The sequence below is a fragment of the Lissotriton vulgaris genome, chromosome 3_1 (genome assembly GCF_964263255.1).
Source record: "Lissotriton vulgaris chromosome 3_1, aLisVul1.2, whole genome shotgun sequence".
NCBI lineage: Eukaryota > Metazoa > Chordata > Amphibia > Caudata > Salamandridae > Lissotriton > Lissotriton vulgaris.
The window spans coordinates 1,874,893,883-1,874,915,939 of record NC_141689.1 but is presented as its reverse complement, the minus strand read 5'-3'; the positions used below and the strand labels follow the sequence as shown (position 1 = coordinate 1,874,915,939).

At 40.0% G+C, this 22,057-nt stretch overlaps 1 protein-coding gene across 2 annotated transcripts in view; it reads right to left on the bottom strand.

Annotated features, from left to right (window-relative positions):
• Positions 1–22,057, bottom strand: part of GUCY1A1 (guanylate cyclase 1 soluble subunit alpha 1) — a 472,623-nt gene that overhangs the window by 224,932 nt on the left and 225,634 nt on the right. For both annotated transcript variants that reach the window (XM_086962337.1, XM_086962338.1), the window contains exon 3: positions 8,904–8,965. In XM_086962337.1, the coding sequence (XP_086818463.1) occupies positions 8,904–8,965 (62 nt within the window). The remainder of the gene's footprint in view (positions 1–8,903; positions 8,966–22,057) is intronic.

The window sequence follows — 22,057 nt, the reverse complement described above, 5'->3', positions numbered from 1 at the left end:
GGCTCATGAGGACATAGAGTAGGAACGATGGCCCAATAGTAAATAAAACTTGAATTATTCTGGCATCCAGGAAACAAGAAATTTTTCAACGGTTTCAAATAATTCACTGGACCGGACAAAGGAATGCTTTTATGACTGGTTTAATCCCATTCTTTTTAATCTTACATAGTGACCAATCCATTTGGAAATTTCACATTTACCAACAAGACAGCAAGTCTCTACATGAGAGAAGATGCATGCAAGTGGTTCAGTTGGTGACTGGTCTCAGCTGACCATACCACATTACGCATTCTTGGACACTTAACTTTGACTTCAACCATCTTGCAGGAACATGTTAATAATAAATATATAAGTATAGGAAAAGGAATAATTAGGAGTGTCGTTTTGACACTAATGGATGGACCCCAGTGCATGCATAGACAGAGATACCCCCCTTCCAGGTGGGAATCACTAAAGCCTTCATTTCAACATTTGGTGAGTGGTTGCAGAGAAGGCTGTGAATTGTGCCAAGCAGGCACCAGCTTCCTCGTGCCCACTTGGAAAAGTATTTTGTTTTTCAAAAATAAACCTCCTGAAGTTGGTTTTGTACTGGAAGACAAAAAATAGAACCACAGGTCCTCCATGCCTCGTCTGGAAGACCTGGGCTCAAAAACTAAATGACTGTTGCCCTACGCTAAATATGAAGGGACAAGTGTCACTGTGAACTGGTGGTCTAGAGGCAGAAGACACCAGGTCAATGATTTACACTAGCAGACCAAGCTAAGGCTCCACAAAAGCAAACCTTTCTACATGTGATGGGGGAAGTATGAGTTTGATGGGGAAGGAGACCAAACAATTTGTTGCATTTTTCCCAAACTCTCGAATCCTCAATGCATCCCTATATTTGCATTACATTAGAATCAGAATGCCATCTGTTTTCTTGAGCTGTATGGTTGATAGATGATTATAGCCCAAATTGTTCATGGAATACTCAGTAGCCTGTCAAAGGTGCATGGGCCTTAATGCCAACAATTAAATTGCACTGCAGTCCCCCAGTTGTGTAGTAAATACCAAACGTGGTTAGGGTGCTATGGAAATCCACACCCAGGAACCAGGTGCAACTGCATCCACTGCACTAATGACAGCTACACATATGGGTGTATTCGTGCTAAACATCCTGGTGGTGCTCCCTGGCACTATCCTGAACCTAAAAACCAGATGCAAACAAGTAGCATATACAATACAGAAGTGTTCCACTGACACTCATGCTTTTATAGTTTGACTTGACCATATTACTAGCACTGTAGGGACTTCAGGCAATAATATGTTATTGCTGTGCCATAGATCGACTGGAATTTCAGATGTAATTCCATGGGTGGAAATCTCCTATCATCCTTGAAGGTCAAGCAAGCCTCTAGTGGGGAGATGTGTCATATTGTCTGGGTTGATGACAGTTGTTTGACCTGGGCTCAGACCTTGCCCGTCCTATTTAGCCATGTAAGTGATCCCAAAAAATTCTCATTAACTTCAAGCAATTCTTCATCAAACTCTGACTCAGAGCAAGAGAGGGAAAGACAGAAAACAGATAATGGGCAGATGAAAAGAAAGAAACAGTGACAAATGGAGAAAGTAGAAATAAAAAAAACTGTGGAAGATAACAAACAGAAAAACTGAGACAAATGGAGAATGCAGGAATCAAAAAGCACCCATAAGTCTGAGATAAAGAGACAAAAAGTGTAGGGTATAAGAACTAGGCATTGGGCAGAATCACAGACAAGCTTGTTGTGATTGAAGTCACGACCAGGAGAAAAAAGATAAGTGCAGTCTTCTTTATTTAAGATAACGGCAATATAAGTAAGGATTTCCGTCCTGCCTCAGCAACCGCCAGATAGAGAATGCTGAATGCAGAACCTACAACACTTAACACTCTAATAAAAGCAGACAGTGATGCAGAGTAGAACTAGAACATAGGTGATGTCATCCTGTAAGAGAAACGTAAGGCACAGCATATCTCCTTTCCTTATAAAACAAAAAAGGAATAACAAGAAGACTGGGAAAAAAGAAACATTTTACACATTCAATACACATCAATACTTAAGAAAAACATTAAAGAAACATTTTACACATTCAATACACATCACTACCTAAGAAAATCATCATATTTTTTAGGAACACGAGAAATTCTACCAGAAGCTTCCCATCCCATCACCTGAGTATTTTCCCCTCCCATCACTTGAGTATTTTTTAAAGGATTGGAAGACACCCTGGGTGTTAGCAAAGAACCTAGGGAAGAAGTCTTTTGCAAACACTCACTCACGTTTTTCTCCGAAACACTCCCTTTTTAATACAAGGCAATCCTACGGAAATTCCAATACTGCCCATTCTCCAAAACTATATGCCATCTATGGACCTCCTTAACCTTCATAGGATCAGAGAATTTATTCAAACCATGCTCTCTGCGACCCAACTTGATTTTAACCAAATCTCCAACTTCAACCCTTCCAGTTTTATCAGAAACAATACTGCTAGCAACCCTGCTCTACAACAACCACTGCGGAACCAACTTAGTCTTAGGAAGTCTGCCACGCATACGCTCAAAAGGAACTACATCCGTAACTCCATGGGTAGTAGTGTTATAAGACCAAACCATGTCTTCCACTGCTCTACGTACATCACAGTGACCTTGCACAGGCATCTGTATAGTACCCTTCACTAAACTATTCATCCGCTCCACCATTCCATTACCCTGTGGGTTGTATAATGAAGTGCACATGTGTTTAATACCGTGATTAGCAAGGAAAGAATGCATTGCCAATGAGGTTATTTGAGTCCCATTGTCTGTGATCAATATCTTTGGAAAACTTTCCTTCACGAAAAGTGACCTTAACTGTCTAATTACCGTATCAGTAGTAATGTTTCTCATGAATTCAACGCACAACCACCGTGAACACACAACCACCAGGACCATAGCAAATCTACAATCACTTGATAAAGAATCCATAGGACCAATGAAGTCTAAACAAACTTTATCCCATGGCAAATAATCATTCGTACTAACAATTGAACCTTGAAAAGAAGTAACAATTTTTAACCTTTTCTCACTCTCTTTACATAACAAACACGATTCTACCCACCCCTGAACATCATCATCAATTCCAGGCCACCAAAAAATTTTCTTAAGATGTTTAAGAGTCATATTTTGCCCAAGATGGCTTTCATGGGCAAGACCAAAAAGCCTCTTTCTGAGAGGATTAGGTGGAATAAATCTTTCACCCCACAACACAAGATCACTTGAGGACCCTAGACTAAGTTCCTCTTGCAATTTGACAAAGGAACGTAAAGAAGGTTTCACATCACCTTCTGTTTTCCAACCTAAACGTATAGCATCAACAAGTTCAATAAAATCTGGATCTTCAATAACTGCTTGATGCCACTCTTCCTTGGAGACTGAACAAAAATCCCCCGCACAAGCATCCTCAAAACTAGCAATCACACACACACTCTCATCCTCAAAGTTATCAATTACTGTCCCAGATGCAATGGGCAAGCATGACAAACAGTCAGCTTGGGTGTTCCTCCAACCTGAAATATGTTCCATCCTATAAATGTACTCTTGTAATTTAGCTGCAAATTTCATTAAGCGAGGAGAACCATTATTAGCCCCACCAGGTGACAAGATTTTGGTGAGAGGCTTATGATCAGTCCTCAAAGAAAAATTCACACCCCACAAATAAGTGCGGAAATGTGAAACATCCCACACAGCAGCCAGAGCCTCTCGCTCAATGACAGCATAATTGCGCTCAGAAGAACTAAGGCAGCGAGAAGTAAAAGCTACCGCTCTCTCAACCCCCCCTTTCTTCTGAGACAACACCGCGCCAATGCCATAGGCACTAGCATCAACTGTGACAAACGTGTCTCTTCCTGGCTCGAAAGTAGTGAGGATACCAGCATTAATAATTTCATTTTTGATCTACTCAAAAGCTTGTGATTGCTGAGCCTCCCAAGTGAATTGCACTCCCTTTCTAAGCAATAAACGCAAAGGCTCCGTTCTATGTGCAAAATTTGACACAAATTTGGAGTAATACTCCACCAACCCCAAAAAGGATTTTAACTGATCTTTGTTAGAGGGAACCAGAGCACACCTAATAGCTTTTAAAAAATCCTCTTTAGGTTTTACACCAGCTTGAGAAATAGTGTACCCCAAGTAATCAATTTCAGTTAAGAGAAATTGACATTTGTCCCTCCTCAAAGTAAGACCTGCACTGGATAGAAACTGAAGTACCTTGGATAAATTACAATTGTGCTCAAGTTCATCCACCCCCGTTCATCCTGAAAGAAGTGTACATGCTTCAAATCTTTAAAAAAAGAATGCATCATTCGCTGGAAAACGCTGGGCGCAGTGGTCAGACCGAACGGCAATCTTTTGAACTGAAACACACCATCAATCATCACAAAGGCAGTTCATTTCCTAGAACTAGGATGTAACTCTACTTGATGGTAAGCAGATCTTAGGTCAAACTTACTAAAGAACTTGACTTTATCCATCAAAAGGACCATTTCAGAAATATTAGGTAAAGGAAACTTGTCTACAATGATGTACTGATTTAACGATCGAAGGTCAACACAAAAACGGAGCTTACCATCCTTTTTTTGCGTGACAACTACTGGTGAAAGCCATTCTGAGGCCTCCACTGGCTCAATAATGTCTTGTTTTTGCATATCGTCAAGCATTTCTTTGACCTCTTTCCTTACAGCAATTGGGATCCTCCTAAGAGAATGCCTAACTGGAATAGCATTATCCTTAACTTTAATTTCATGCACATACCCCTTCAACTTACCAAGACTGGGGCAGAAAACATCACTAAATTTAGAAAGAACAGTGTCAACATTAATAAAATCATCAATAACTAATACCATGTCATCTGATCTTGGATCAAGAATAATATGTAGATCATACTGCTGTACCCAACCTAAGATAGCTGGACCATCATCAGAGATATAAACCTTTCCCACTGCCGACCTCCCTTTAAACTCAAAAGAAGCATCCATGACTCCTTTCAGTTTAATAACTTTTCCCGTATAGTCTTTAGGCATAATATCACTATGTAGGAGAGGAGTAGAGGGCCAATATTCTTTATACAAACTGTAAGGAATAATAGAGAACATTGAGCCAGGATCAACTAACAGAGTAACAGAAACGCCATTTACAATAAAAGAAGCTTTGGGTCTCTGCAAAACAATACGTTCTTCATCTTCAATATCACTTTCAACACATAAAGACATGTCTGGAGGAATAACATCATCTTCAACAAAATTCACTCTGTTAAAAGATGGAAATTTACAAGCTTTGCTAATATGACCTCTTTTACCACACTTACGACAAGTTTTATCTCTGGCAAAGCATCCTTGAAAATTAGCAGCATGGACATGCTACCACAACGGAAACAGCCCACAAATTTACCCCTCCCTCCAGAAGCACCAGTAAAGAATTTGGGTTTCTGAGAGAAAACTTTCGATTTAACATCAGGAGACTTAGTATCAGAGGAAGAAAAGTCCTTATCAACTTTGTTAACGACATTAACTGTCTCCTCTTTTTTAAGCTCTAGAATACGCATTTCCTCCATGCACTTGTCAGACTCCTCCAAGACTTTAGCAATGGCAATAGCTTCCAAGAGCGTAGGGTTCTTAGCCGCCCAAAGTTTTTGTTGCATCCTCTTGTTCTTGCATTGCACAATTAACTGATCTCTGATCATTTGATCAGCCATCACGCCAAAATCACATTTTAAAGAAAGTTCCCTTAGACGAGCAACCATTTGATCAACAGTCGCTTTTCCTTTCTGCGGAACAGTATAGAATTTATGTCTCTGCATGACAATGTTCACTTTTTTTCCGAAGTACTTTTCCAGTCGTAACTTGGCTTCATTATAAGGATTGTCTACAGGTTCACCATCTGCATTTCGAAGTTCCGGCAGAAATTTAAAGACATGTTGTCCTGCTTTACATAAGGAATTCAAAAGAATAGCCTTTTTCCTTGCAGCAGGAAATCTAAGGCCGTCAATAGCTTCCGGGTAGTTTTAAAAAAAAAACAACCACTCCTCCCATTCAGTGGTCAGAATTTCTTCTTCAACGAGAAATGCAGGGGGAGGAGAAATAGTATGATTGGCAGTAGTAGCCATGAATATTGTAAATTATGGAAGTGCGGAATTAGACTGAGGCAGGCAGTAATAATTATGAAATAAAACGTTTTTTAAAAATTGTCAAAACTTCACAATAAATATTAATATACACTGTAATAATGAGGGCTTCACGTTATATCATGTTTATATAACGTTTAGAACTTGTTAAAAGGCAAAGAAGCAAGTCTTGAATGTTGCCTTCGTTCGTTTGTCGTGTTTGGCAAAAGCGCAATACAAAGTGGAAACGTGGTTGGCAAAAAAAAAGTAGACTTAAGATGGCTGCCACGCTGTGCGCGATGAGGTAATGCAGCACGTGACGTGAAGAAAAGTTTAGATAAAACGCGACTTACGTGTTGCACGCGTAGCATCTCTGTTGTTGCCTCTAGCGCGAGTCAATGAGCACGAGCCGATAAAATATAAAATTGTACCTTCAGAAAGTTATACCTCTGGACATACGGCTCTGGACTCCGCTTGTTCAAACTTGCACTTCAATGTCACCAGCACCGCGTTATGGCAAAGAAAGTTTCAGCGGATTTCATCAGCCAGGATTTTCTCAGTCTCACCGGATTTCCTCAGACAGTCGGACGAGAATCACAGTCGGACAAGATGAACCAGGATCGTCGCCAAGAATGTTGTGATTGAAGTCACGACCAGGAGAACAAAGATAAGTGCAGTCTTCTTCATTTAAGATAACAGCAATATAAGTGAAGATTTCCGTCCTGCCTCAGCAACCGCCAGATAGAGAATGTTGAATGCAGAACCTACAACACTTAACACTCTAATAAAAGCAGAAAGTGATGCAGAGTAGAACTAGAACATAGGTGATGTCATCCTGTAAGAGAAACGTAAGGCACAACACTTAGCTTCTAGTTCTGCAAACCTGAGTTTGGCAGCACACATACAGTTTCGTGAAAAAACCTCTGTGCATCTGTGCTTATTTCCAGAACCTCGTTTCCTTCATTCACCAAAATATGGAACACTTACAAGCATTTTGACATTAAAAACGATATAACAAGCTGGACATTTAACGTTTTTTCAGTTATTACCACTCTCCCCATGAAAGGTACACCTTGGCAGCCAAATGATACTAAAAAAGAGAGTGGACCACAGAAAGTGATACTAATGAATAAAGAAAACTACCAAACTAGAATACATCATATGTTATATGTGATGTCAGTAGTAATATCAGTGCTTGTAGTGAGAAATCCTCTGCTCTAATTTTTTATCTTGTTCAATTCTTAATTTATTCAAAATATAAGAATTGTGGAAATATTTTAGGACCTCCTCTACAGCAATACAGTAACCCTTTTTTCCACAACGTGACTTTAGTACCGCTGTTCATGCCCTTGTACTCTCTCTTATGGTTGGTTGTAACTCCCTGCCCTATAGCCTCCCAGGCTCTACATTGGCACTCTTCAAGGGCATCCCACAGGCTTCTGTAGGTCTCGTCCTGGACCTGAAGAAGTATGATCATGTCATCCGCATCCTGATGGGGCTTTGTTGGCTCTCTTTGCGTACACACACCATATACCATTCCAGCTCCATCATATATAAAGCCATCACAACCAGCACCAACATATATTATGCAGACCAGCACTGGTGGTTCTTACAAACCTGCAGCCAGGACACTATCAGACTGCAGACTAAGAAGTGTGTTGTAATGAAAGTCTGGTAGCTGAGATGTAATTTTAGAAGATGATTTATTTAGTCTTAGTTGCAGATAAGTACATTCATAGCTAGGTCCTTAGGTTATTCCCACCAGGAGCAACCTCCCTGCTGCTCAACCCATACTCCAACTGCCACTCTCCACCCCACAGGCACGCAAGCATTCCCTTGCATCACCCCCACTCCAACATTCCACACATCACATTCACATTGGCTGAACAGCAAGGACCAGTGCACCAGGGAAGATGCATATTAAAGTACATATGACATGAAAAATTGTTTAAAAAACGGAAAAACCACGAAAGCATGGCTTTTCCATTTATGCACCCAGTATCTGGAACAAGATCCTCATGTCCATCAGGACCACCTGAACAATGCTCCAATTTAGGAAAGAGTTGAAGAGCCACCTTTAAAGGACACTACATCACAATACATAAACAGTCCACAATCTAGCTAACTCTCCTATCTTTCATTGACTTTATGCTTGTCATTGACCCTGATCCTTTACCTTTTGGCAATAGTTTCACACTATAGAAATACCACATGTATGCATTCATGCAATAGGGTTAATGCAACAGTATTACACAAATCATAGCAATTTCACAACTGTATAAAGTGAGACTATATTTAGGCAAACAGGACCTATTCCTCTCTTTTAAGATGAACACAGTACTAGGGAAAGTACTGTCTGAGCACAGCTTTACATCAATTCCAAACAAACCACTGATGCGATTTGAAAAATGGCAATAATCAGATACATTTGCCTTGAGAATCACAATGGTAATGTAGTGTTTGTTGATAATGTGATGTTCGGAAAATGAATGTTAACTAAGCTTCTATTTGGCAGTGTGCTAAATGTTTTTAAAGTGAATGAAACATTTTTCGACACTTTGAATTTTTTGAGGAAATCAGGGGATTCAAACAACATATTTTTAGCAAGATTCAGGGCTATTTTGATTATTCTCCTTATGCAGAAACTGTGAAAATTAAAAGTGTCCAAATGGCAGTATGCAAACAAATATTTTCGGAGAACATAAATAGAAAGGTCTACAACAGTCAGTTTTTAAAATATTTTTTTCGTACCTGCATTCCTTTGATTTGTGCCTTGCTAGTGTTCTTTGTAATGCCCGATGAAGTCTTTCAACCTAAAACAGAAGTAAAACCAGCTTGTAAAAATAGTTATAGCATTTGAAAATTGTTCTTGAAATGTTTTAGTTCTAATTATGTATAGAGCTTAAACTGATGAAGTTGCACCAGTATGAGTACCTATGTTATTTAGAAGTCTAGACAATACTATAAATAGATATGCCACATTTGCGTGTGGTACACCATTATTTTATAACATAGATGCACTTTATTGCGTTCTATTCAATTTCTCCTGCTCATTATCCCCCCTCCCTCCCAATCAGTAGCCCTCTGCAAAGCCACCACTCCCTTTGTTTCCACAGAGCATCGAGCAGATTACTTCAATGTACTAGCATTGTATAAGATCTTGATAGAAAGTGTGTATTGTGAATGAGGCTTTTATAATGTCCTCAAAAGTAAAACGTTCAAGGACTTCTGCTGAAACTTCACTGAAGACTTGTTAGTTCTATGAGCCACTGTTCATGAATGTCTAAATTGCATTATACATCACTGGAGTGCAGTTGCTGAGGAAGCAATGAAAGAGTTTTATAACACAGAAGGGCCCCTGGGTCTGATAAAAACATAGCGGAGGTGCGCAGGAGTGTCCCTTTTATAGGACGGTTTCCCTCACCCACCCGAGGGTGGCATGCTTTATCATTGGGTAACATCCTCGAAATGCAAACCTGGTCACAGAGTGGACTAAAACCCCCTATCTAAGAGGGAGGGGCTCAGGGATGTTTTAAGTGTGAGATGAGAAATATACTAAAACCTATAGATGAGCAAAGTGTGGTGAAGGCAGTGCAAAGGTTTGTGAGGGTGAATGTGAGTTAAAATTAACTCAAAAGGATACCAAAACTTTATTGGGGCATCCCAAGGTTTAGGATTAAGAACAAGACCTATAGCAGGAGTGGATTAAACCTGTCATAGTGTAGTGATGGTTGACATGTTTCAGCCTTATACCCTCTGTAGAGGTGTAGCATCTTTCTTAAGTACCGAAGATGTGAAGTATGCCTCTCAATATTTAACAGAGACATACACAACCATAAGAAGGTATACTGAACCAGTGGTTGGAGTGAATGATCACTCACATATGGTCCCACCAGTATGTGTGTTACCTGTTTGTCAGGTAGCCCTTTTGTGTTGTAGGACTTTTTCGATGGAGAGTTGTCCCCTGCTGGTCTTTAAATCTCCTCAGGTCCTCTTTTTGTGATGAAGCAATGAAACAGTTCTATTACCTTAAGAAAATGGATTCTATTCACATTGTTGTTTCTGATTTGCCAAATGCAACCCTAACCATGATCATGCGGATGTTGCAGAATCTATTATTAGATGGTGTGATTTTTCTCTAATACTTCTGGGATTTAGTGTTTTGCTGGATTACTTTGCCATTTTACTTGTAGGTGCCTTCAAATGGACTATTAGGGGGTCAGGGAGATTGGCAAGCTAAGCTCCATAAAGGATGCTTTCTCATGGACCACCTGCATGGTTCTGTCCTCTGAGCTGCATTTGGTGGCCTGACTCACCAGGTAACCCTCTTTGAGTGTACCGGGTGCAAGAGGTGGATATGTACCCCTGAGGCCCAAACTTGAAATTTTCTTCGACCACAGGTGGGCAGAGGATACAGGTAATGGAGGTGTACACATCTAAGGAGTAAGACACATTCACCAAGAAGGCAGTGCTGACACTGTTATAACACCTGAGTGGAACCTGACAGTTGCATTGACTGCTTACTCCGTTTCCTGGGAATGCATGTATGTCTGCTCTTTGTGGAGCCTTAAAAAAGATCCCATGTTTCACTGATATTTCAGAGCCTTGTGGAGAGGTTAGGCTTTAGATGCAGTATATTTAGCAGAGAAGAGAGCAGGTAGGATAGAGGTAGGAGAGATGCTGTAGAGTGTAAGACAGTATGCATTTCCAACGGCATGAGTACAGCTAAATTCATAATGATTGTAGATTCTGCTCCTCTGGATTCAGTCATGAGGTACCTCTGTTGGAGGAACTTTACAGAGATTTGCATTTAGTTCAGACGGTCCCCAACTCCTCCTCAGGAGAATAAAACAAAATTGTCTGGGGCAGACACCCACATCTGGTCAAAATACAGATTAAGAGGAGAACTATGAAGACCCTATTCTCCTCAATTTAACATCTTCGATAGGATCTGAGAAAATCTTGGAGAGACATTTCTGATAGTATCAGCAGTGGAGGAGACAGTGACAGAGATCAATTACCAAGTGAAAAGTACAAAGAACAAAATTAAGGGACTGAATCACAAAGTGGCATATATGAAGATGCAGGTCCAGAATCCTGTGTCATAGTTTCAAAAGTAGAAATCCTTTAGGGAGTGTGGTATAGCCTCAGTTACACATTTGAAATTCAAAATGGAGGAATGAAGGAATGGTGCAAGGGTCTCTAAGATGAGGATCCTGTGTGGTCCTGATTGTTCGGTTGGTGAAGCCTTGCTCTTGGAATCCTTCAACCCTGGTATGTGAGATTACACTATTGGTACCATGTCAGTGGTAAGGATGCCCACCACATATTCACTAATGCCATACCACTGATGAAGCAATTGCTCCAACTTATTAAACTTTGTTAATCAAAATAGGTGTGGTGGCATCAGTTTGGCACCCTGGGAAGCTATGGTTAATTTTCGATATAGCAGCGTGGATTTCCCAGTACCAAAGGCAGCATGGAGATTCTTGGATGTAATGAAAGAATCCATGAATCCACAAGTTTCCCAGTGAGACTGCATAATTCATTGTGCAGTCTTTCTTGTGTGTGCTTGCCAGTAGGATCAAACTATTGTTTAGCAGGGTATACGTCAAAGCATCTTATTGGTGTGACAGTAAATTTACATACCAAGTTCTTAATGCTGTGCATCATTGCAGACTAACCCCAACACAGTTCCCCCATATACCCTCTTAGCCCCAAGTTGTTTTGAACATAAGAGGCAGACTTTAACACTAAGTTTCAATTATCTCTCACTTTTATGTAATGAAAACCACATACTTATGTCTTTTATGATTTCACAGTAGAATATGTGTTCTATTGTGATGTCTTAAACACATAGTAAATTAAAAAGAGTGTAGGCTCTTGGACGTTTATTGCAATAATAAATCATGATAAAATATTTAAGAAGCAGTAGGCTTAAAGTATCATTCAACATGACTAAGTAAGTTTGCAATCAGAAAGAAGCAAGCATTTTATTATGATTGCACTTTAAAAAGATATATTTTGCCATTTACATAACACACCTAGACTTCTGTGGTATAAGGGTGCTTTACAATAAAACTTTCAAAATTAACAGGGTACATCGAGATGGGGGAGAAAGACCATCATACTTGTTAACAAACATAAAGATAAATGGAGACCAGCATGAGAAAGAAATGGTCAGTTCTTTGCAAAACATTACCTAAGTGTTGTTTGAAAAGGGGAGCCTTAACATGTTTTTGGAAGGTGGTGTAATGTGTAAAGGTTCTGAAGGCTAGAGGAAGAGAGTTTCAGATTGATGTGGCTGCACTTGAGAAAGACTGTCTTTGAGCAGTAGGGGTTCTTATCTTTGGGGTGAGGAGTTGGAAACAGTTTTGACATGTTAGACCACTTTTACCATTAGAAATCTTCAACAAATTTGTAAGGTATGAAAGGAATATTTCCAAGGATGGCCCAGTGGACTAGGCAATAGATTCTGAATTTATTCCTGGCTGAAATAGGCAGCCAAAGTAGTTCATGAAGCAAAGGAGATAAGCTAGCATTGCCTAATGCTGTTAATAAAGTACCCATGGTGTTAATAGGTGGGTTGCCAGAATAAGAAGTGGAAGAGATCAAAAAATCTAGTTACCATTGACACCAATTACAAAATCTGTTGGCCTTAAAAGGACACAATGAATCTGAGAGGTCTGCACATTTTTCTCATGCTTTAAGGTTAGTACTATATTGACAATTATCATTTTCTAGTGTTGATGGTAAAGATACATACTGTACACTACCGAGGGAACTGCCTTTTGTACTGATCACCTAAGCTGAGTTTGCAAAGACCCTCATTAGCCAATGTTACTTACATATTCATAATTCCTGGAGGGTTTCTAGACATAAGACCATCAGTTCATGCCTGATGTTATTAAATAGAGTGATCACTTATTGGAAACATCCAAAAGTAAATCATCATCTCTTTATATGGTGTAAGACCGAAGCCTTTAACAAACCAGAGAAGTCAGAACATAGTGAGCAATGCCATTATCGGAGCTTATTTTTGGAGGAGTGTAATTGTATTATGGATCACAAAGTGATCGAAAGTTTGGTGCTGTGGTGAGTCATTTTAGAATATAGTGGGCTTCAAATGTCTTATTTCTCTTTCAAAATGCTCGACATTTTTCAGGGATTATGACTAAGAGGACTTGCTCTAGGGTAGTCCTTTTGAGGATTAAAAGAGATGATTTGAAATGGATTGCTTGGAACAAGTATATTCCAATTATATTTCAGAAACATATTTCAGTTCAAAGATAAAGATGAATTTAACAATTCCAAATAGAAACAAGTGAAAAGATGCGCCAACATTTCCTAATTACATAGACTGCATTGGTGCCTATAAAACGATGGGATGCAATTTGGACCACCCAAGGAAAGCAACATGCAATGTTTATCTTTTTACAGTGTTAGCCGTCCCACAAGCTAATGTAAAAAACAATATATCACATTAATAGTAATATTACATACAACAAGGGGCATTTGGTCAGCTTTCTTTAGCTATTATCTTCTTTGTGAGACTTAGTCTCATTCTACATCAGCACACAGGAGGGTAATTTCGTAAATCTACTGAGTGATAGCATTTTACCTGCATGTAAAAGTCTAAGATTTGATTAAACATCAAGAGCGTGCAATTACTTCAGCATTAGTGGACTTTTTGGTTCATCCATTGCTGTGGCAATATTGGAAAGGAAGTTATAGTGCAATCTCTTGTGTTTGGAAACAGTTATATGTAATTGTGTGCAGTGTTTTCCGTACACAATTAATTATATGTGAGTGTGCTAGAGTTGCACTGCAGGCAAATGAAATGTTCATTTTTTTGGTTTTGCCTTTTAAAAGTCGGTCTTTAAATAACAGGCTCAAACAATCTTACTAAATGTCTTGCAAGAAACTAAACTTCACGATAAGATATAGATATGTTGGATTGTTTATTATTACTTTAGGAACCTGGCACTAAAATCATTGAATCAATCCTCATTGTGAGCTGCCTCTCAAAATCAGTTTGAGCTCTAATTTAACTCGTTTGTAAAATATAATAGTTGTGGCCTCAGCTGGTCAGTGAGGTCATTCATATAATATCCATGAATGCACAGATGTGTTACACGTTAGACCACATGAATCCACTCTCTCCTGCTTAAAGACACCCTGCATGAAGTTATCCATTTTATCTAAGCCCCAACGAAGTTGGATTACAGAACTCACGGTTCCGATTCCTTCATTAATTACCCTTGGAGGAATGCAACCAACTCAAAGTGTGCTGTTTAACTTTCAAAGTGAATCACCACCAATGACCTCAATGAAAAAGGGATTTTGCTTGAGCAAACAAGCAAGGCAGTACAGTCAATGAATCATAACACTCTATTGATCAGCAGTAACCTATGACAATGAGAAAAATATTACAGAGTAGTTAAGAGATAGGAGTTACAATTTACTGTCCAAATACTAAGATGAGTACTTTTCTGACGAAATAGCTAGTCTTTAGTGTAGCCATATTTCTATTCCTTGGAATAAATATGGAATAAATATGTAGATCTGATAACTCCTATTATTTTTCAAAGTACCAAAAATGAAATAAGGCACACCTTATTCCACAGGATTATGAGCATCATTACAAAATTAATATTTAGATATATTCACTTTATTCATAGATAAAGGCAAAAGGAGCAAGACAGTACACCATATTGTGCTGAAATATCACACAAGTACGTGGGCAAGTGTATAATTTCCAATTCTTTACAAAAAACTGCATGCGGTATTTCTAATCTCATATTTACATTTGGGGGCTGAATATGATGTTGGTCGGAAAGCCACCAACCAACAGTCGGATTCCTCTAGACCTGATGGAACCATCCACTGGACTCGGTTGGAAACAATTCCAACCAACAGATTATGATGCTCGCGGTCAGAATGAGAACCGTTCGGTCATTCTGAATCGGTTCCAACCGTCATTCAGTGAGTCCGAATCAGTCAGAGCCAATTCGTAGAGCTCAACGAATAGCATTTCTTACCAACAGATTACGATGTCAGATTTCAACAGCCTTTCTGATTCAGTCTGTCCAACATGAAAAGGCTGTCGGAAACTGACTTTGGGGACCCATCGCAGGCCCCCCTTCATCCTGAGTCCTCCGGTTTGGGGTCAAGGGACCCCCCATGTAAAGCCATGCACAGTGTGGCAGGCACCATGGGGTGCCTGTGAGAGGGTGCAAGGTTTTCCACAGAAACCCATTTTCCCCATAGGCACCTGTGTTGTCGGTCTGAACACAGCCTCCCACTGAAGTCAATGGGAGTCCTTCCGAACAGTGTTTGGAGCATCATAATCGGTCATCGGAACCGCTGATCACGAATCGGTCAGAACCAAATCCGGCAAGGAGTCAGGCGATTTACTTTCCGACAGACATCATAATGAGGTCCATAATTGTCTGTCATTTAGCTAGCATTTACAAAATAGAACTGCCAACGTCAGTCATATTTAATAGAAAAATACATATTAGCAATGAGTTTTTTTTACTGCAGCTCTCAAAATCGATAAAGGGATATAAAAATTGATTTTTATATCCCTAGGGATTTCTATCAAAGCTTTTCATGGCTTAGGACCTACCTACCATAAACCCTTCTCTCGATGTGCCCCTTCTCGTTCTATCAAATGATCTGACAAATTACTAATCCCCATCGTTAATATCCAACATCTTCATTCTGGAGGCAGAGCTTTCTCGTTTTAAGATACCAAGAGCTAGAATGGTTTCCACTTACAACTCCACCAACATGATGAACTACTTTCCTTCTGTAAAGCACTGAAAACATGGCTTTACTGCATCTAGAATTTCTTCAACCGGAAGACAATGCTGTTTTTTTTGTGATGTGTCACCAGGACATTATGGTAGCAGCCATGTTTTATAAATATCCATCACAAATTACAAATGTGAAACTAACTCTTCCCAAACTGCTAAACACAATGTACACCAAGAGGTGTCCCATCTCTTTCTTCAGTGGATGAATGCTTTTTTAAAGCTCCATAATTGTATTAATATATTAGAGTTGGATATAGGCAATTAACTGAAAGGTCTGTATGGGAGCTGAACTGTGTGTTTATCTGATTTTACTTTGTTTAAACTGCTATAATTGGCACTGAAATTGTTTTTTGCACTTTGCACATTGGGCAATATTCAAGGGAGGAGGGAGCAACTAAAATCAAGGAAAGCTTTGTGGCTTTTTTTTCTTAACCGGGACAGCCAGAGCCGCCATTTTGGTTTGTGTGCACTCCAGCTACCCATTGGCAATATGTTTATAAGACAGCGCTTGGTGCAGGCGCAACTGCAGGAAAGGTTCTTTCCAGGTGGGGTTAAATGTTTTTGTATCCGATTTTACTTGTTTTAAAACTGTTCTAATTGGCACTGAAATCGCTTTTTGCACTTTGCACATTTTGGGCAATACTCGAGGTGAGACTTCATAACACACAATGGGGAACGTGTGCCATCTTTAATTCCTAAGTGCTAGGCAAACAAATGATGGACGGAATGCTGAATAAATCATACATTCACCCCCAGTCAAGAGATCTGGGTTAAATCCATTGTTCTTTTGCTCACCATGCCACCCCAGTTTTGAACCAGCCATATACAAATCAATCTTGACCCTGTGCCTAATGGGAACAGTTCAGACCGAAATGCCAAGCCAGGTCCACCCTGGACCGAAATCAAGCATCCTGGGACCGGTTTCTGGGTATTACCCTTCATCAGCCAGGCTAGCTTGATTCCAGTGACACAGTGAGCAAAGGACCCACGTCTGGGCATACCCATCCCACCTAGGATGAAAAGTGCTACGCAAACAAATGATGGACGGAATGCTGAATAAATCATACATTCACCCACAGTCAAGAGATATGGGTTAAATTCATTGTTCTTTTGCTCACCATGCCACCCCAGTTTAGACCCACCCATATGCAAATCAGTCTTGACCCTGTGCCTTATGTTAACAGTCCAGTCCGAACTGCCAAATCAGGTCCTCCCTGGACCAGAATCGCGTGAAAGATTCCATTGAGAATCAACACTGGGGAACCTAAACGCATGACCCACAAGTAAGCGCATCAGAAGCTATGGGTTGCATATGGATCCTAATCAAAAAGGAAAAAAGGAATTTAAATAAATACACACCGATATCAAGGGAGTTATTTATTCTATCCTTTAATGAAAACGCACATATGAGAGAGCAGGAGGAATAAGCAATTCTTACACGGAAGCTCCAACCAGTGGGAGAACTCCTTGTATTGGAATTGAATATAAGATATGGATACACTACCAGAAACTAGCTTATTTGCAATATTGGAACGTTAGGCCCTGTACTCATTTATGCTAGTCCTGAAGAAGGTGGTTGGGCAATAAGTATTAATACCACCGAAACGTGTTGACGCACTTGTAAAGAATCCACCGCTGAATGGTTTTTCAGGACAAAAAAGAAAAATTGTTTGCCGAAATTACCTTGAAATATATATCAGCTTTGGATAAATAGTCTAGCTACAACTTAACGTCATTATCGGGTTGCTGTTAGCCTTAGGGTCTTGCACTTTGGTTTTATGAATTGTCTATAATTTGTTGTGTCACTGTTTTTATAAAAGAAGTCTCTTCTGATGTTTTTTAATGGACTAGTGTCCTCCATATATATTTGGTTAGGAGCTGATCTTTTTAATATTGTGTATTGATACAATTAAATATCTGTTTATATTGTTTTTTTATGAGAATAAATATATATTAACACTACTTTCTAGTTTGGTTATAGATTTATGCGGAAAGGGGGAATAGATTGTGATTTTAAGGAAGAGTGGATGTGTGATGTAGAATCAGTTTTGAATGTACATTAGAATTGTATGTGAATTCCTATCTACCATTAGAAAGTCCAGGGGAACCTTTCTTTTCTTTCCCTAAAGAAAAATAAGTCTAGAGATCCCTTCAAAATTGTGTAAAGGTATATTTTCCCCTGTTCCCAGCTTATGGCGTCAGGAACCCTCAGCTGAAAGATGCAAATAGCTAGCACACTACTTCCAGAATATGATCACCAGCATTCAAACTAGTCTCTCTTCTCGTAGGCAATCAGAGGAGATTATACTGGATAGACTGCCAGTGGATGCGACACACTTGCCCTCTGTGTCCCTGTCCAAGTTTGAAACGATCTCCCTGGAAGATTCTTTTACGGCATCTGTGGTCTCAAATAGGGATCCACAGTGGATATGTGCCATCCCAACATTTTGGTGCTAGGGGCGGGTGTCATTAATCCCCTGGCTAACAAACTTCTAAATTAGCCTTTATCAGCCACTCTGGTGCCTATGGCCTGGAAACAGGCTAAATTCTTACCTCTGTTGAAGAAACCCCAGGAAGTCCCAGATGAGCCATCATATTACAGACCGATATATTTGCTCCCAGTCTTATCTAAAGTTTTAGAGAAATTTGGTAATCTGCAGCTTTCTCAATATCTTCTTCACTGAGCTTTCTGGATTGTGGCCCATTTTTAGCATTGAGATGGTAGACTTCATCAGAGGTATGATAGATGTCGGAGAAAAGGCAGTATTAATTATGTTACAGCTTTCCGCATCCTTTGAAATGGTACCACACACTGCACTCCTTACCTGGCTTCAATCGATTGGGGTTGAGGGTCTAGCACTGGGCTGGCTGACTTCCTTCCAGGAGGGACGAGGACAAGAGGTCTATATATCTCCTTTTTCATTTGGATTTTGGGAATTTAAGAGCTCCATACGGCTTGGCCCTGAGCCACACATTATTCAACATTTACCTTACCCCATCAGCACTACTTGCCAAAGCCCTGGGAGTAAATAAAGTATTGTATGCTGATGACACCCAGCTACTTTTCACCTGGGACAGGGACTCTCGTTTTCCGAGGAAAAGATTAAAATATGTCTTGCAGCCGTTTTTATGTGGCTCTCTCAACACCAGCTCAAAGTTAATGCAGAAAAGACCAAACTACTGTTCTTTGACATGGAGACCTAGGGTTTTTGGCCTAGGTATGCCCCCCCACATAGGTGACAGCCGTGTTCAGTAAAAAACGTGGGCATCAAATTTGATAGTTGGAGGTGCAGAGCGCCAGGATACAAGTGCCTTTTCATTCATTAATTTACCTGTATCTTCCCATTACAGAGATGGCCAAAAAGAAGCAAAGATTATTTTAGGTACATTCGTGGAACATACATTGGTTCATTCTTTAGTTCCCTTTATTTATTAAGCAGCTGAAAATATTGTACACTATGTTGCTTCTTCTGTATGTGCAACTCGGGTTTTCATGTTTTTTGTGCACCAGTTCAAACTTTCTGCAAAAGATCCCTAAAAAAGTCTGTGACATTGCTCTGTTCATCTAATCGTAGCACAGGTGACAGTTTACGATTTGGAGCGAATATGCTTTCTCCTTACCTCTACATTAATGCTCGGGATAAGTTTCTCTGATAATTTAGATCGTGCATCGGCAATGACGTCATTGCTGATGTACCTTCTAAGTTATAAGAAAAGCTGTTACAAATGTATTGGGACATATATATTTTCACTTGAAAGACATTAAATAAGATAAACATCTATATATTGAGCCTGTTGTTGAACATAATGAAAAACTAGAATGCATGCATCTGTTTTGACTATAAGATGATGTGGTTACATTGATATTTGGAAATATAAAATGGCCTTTTTTCATAAGGTAGCACCGACGCACTGAGCAAGAAAAGCTTTTTAATAACTTGTGTGTACCAGGAATGCAACTATCCGTTACTCTTGTAAAATGATTCACAATGTTCTCACTGGATCAGATGGCATGCATTTGGCATAGAGAGTCAACAGTTATTATATCAACTTAAGTAAAGTTCTGTAAAACACCAGTGCTAAATAAGCTGAAAGTGGTTTATAAAAGTCAAATTAGGACACTTGTGTGTACCAGGAATGCAACTATCCGTTACTCTTGTAAAATGATTCACAATGTTCTCACTGGATCAGATGGCATGCATTTGGCATAGAGAGTCAACAGTTATTATATCAACTTAAGTAAAGTTCTGTAAAACACCAGTGCTAAATAAGCTGAAAGTGGTTTATAAAAGTCAAATTAGGAGTATGTTAAAGGGTTTCTACACATTATTTGTAAGCATTTGATGTGTAAAGAAAACAATTGGCTTCCCCTCTTGATCTTTTAATTCACATTCCAGGCTGTTTGGTAATCGTTCTGTTGTTTTTACATGCACAAAAAGGTCACATAAGTTTGATTCAGAAGTAGAATACATGAATAGACTTAGGGTCTTATTACAAGTTTGCAGGTCCTTCTGTTGGCCCGCCACCGCCACACCAACGGGAGGACTGCCAAGCTTGTTGTGTGCCCACCCACCGGATTACGAGTGTAAACCAGTGGTGGGCGGGTGGTGCTGCAGCGTTCGTGGCGGCAGCTGTGTAAGGCTCATAGGAGACCCTTCACAGCAGACCGCTGCCATGACAGCACATTCCAGAACTGCCACTGCCACTGCAAGTAAGGCGGTAATAAGGACAGCCATGCTTTTCATAAGGCCCTTAGGATGCGTGTTGTTGGATGCTAAGAGACCGCTTCCAATCTCTAACTTATTCTTTTAGCTGCTCTAGTTTGGAAGATGGGTCACTCCATCACAAACATTACAGATATCCTGAGAGTAACTCATCTACTAAACTCACTAAATCAGCCACAATTATATAGCTAAATGGCATCACTTCCAATTTGGCATTAGTTGAGAAAAAGCACATATAAAAGATGCATTAGTGGATAAACGCAGCTCCAATGTAACTGCCTTCCTATTGCTTGCAGTGTGTTAGAACTGGGATTTCTGGTCAGCTAGGGTATGCACCTATACCAAGCAGAACCCCCCACTCTAATCAGGGTAAGTTGCACATCTAAGATAACCCCTGCTCACTCCCTTGGTAGCTTTGCACAGAGTAGTCAGGCTTAACCCAGAGGCAATGTGTGAAGTATTTGTACAGACACACAGACAAATACACACACAAACACAAACACACAGTAGCACAGTAAAAACACTGCAAAAGGACTCCACCCCAGTTTTGAACACTAGCCATTATTTTTTTGAATCAAACAAGACCAAAACAACAAAAATCTAACATACATAAATTGAGATATCACTTTTTAAAGATTAAGTCAAGTATAGCTTTAAGGAAACAAAAACATCTCTTGGGCCCTGGTTGACGTCCATGACTCAACAGTTAGCGAAACATCGATGAAGCAAAGGGCCAGTTACAGAGTTGGACAGACCCTACTACAGTATGTTGGAGGCGTCATGAAATAACAAAGACGATGAAAAAACACAGAAGAGGTGAGGCGTCGGGGAAGCTGGTGTGGCATTGGTTGTTTAGGGTGAGCAGCCTTTTCAAATGCGGACATTACCACGTGCTGCCAATACTACGCTGCTTTTACAACACAAGTCGTTACAACGACTTACGCTGGAGGGCGCTGTTGGATAGGGAATAATTTCATTTTCTATTCCAACACCTTCCCTACTGTAACGTGGGCTGGAGTTGAAATAGAAAATTAAACTATTCCACTATCCAGCGCTTACAGCGCAAGCCGTTGTACCGACTTGCGTTGTAAAAACAGCGTTGTAATGGCACGCGTGGTAATAGCCTGCGTTGTAGTGTCATACAACCGGTTGTTTAGTGCTGCAGGGGAGGTGAGACATCAGTTCCATACTTCTGGACAGGGGAGGTGATGCTTCAGTTCCTTAATGCTGCAGGGGAAGTGATGCTGTGGATGCAGTAGAGTTTCTTACTGTAGAGTGGAGTAGATGAGGTGTCGAGAGACAAGCCACATGGTTTCAGTTTCACAGCTTTAATGCCGGACCAGGTCACAGGTGTTGGAGT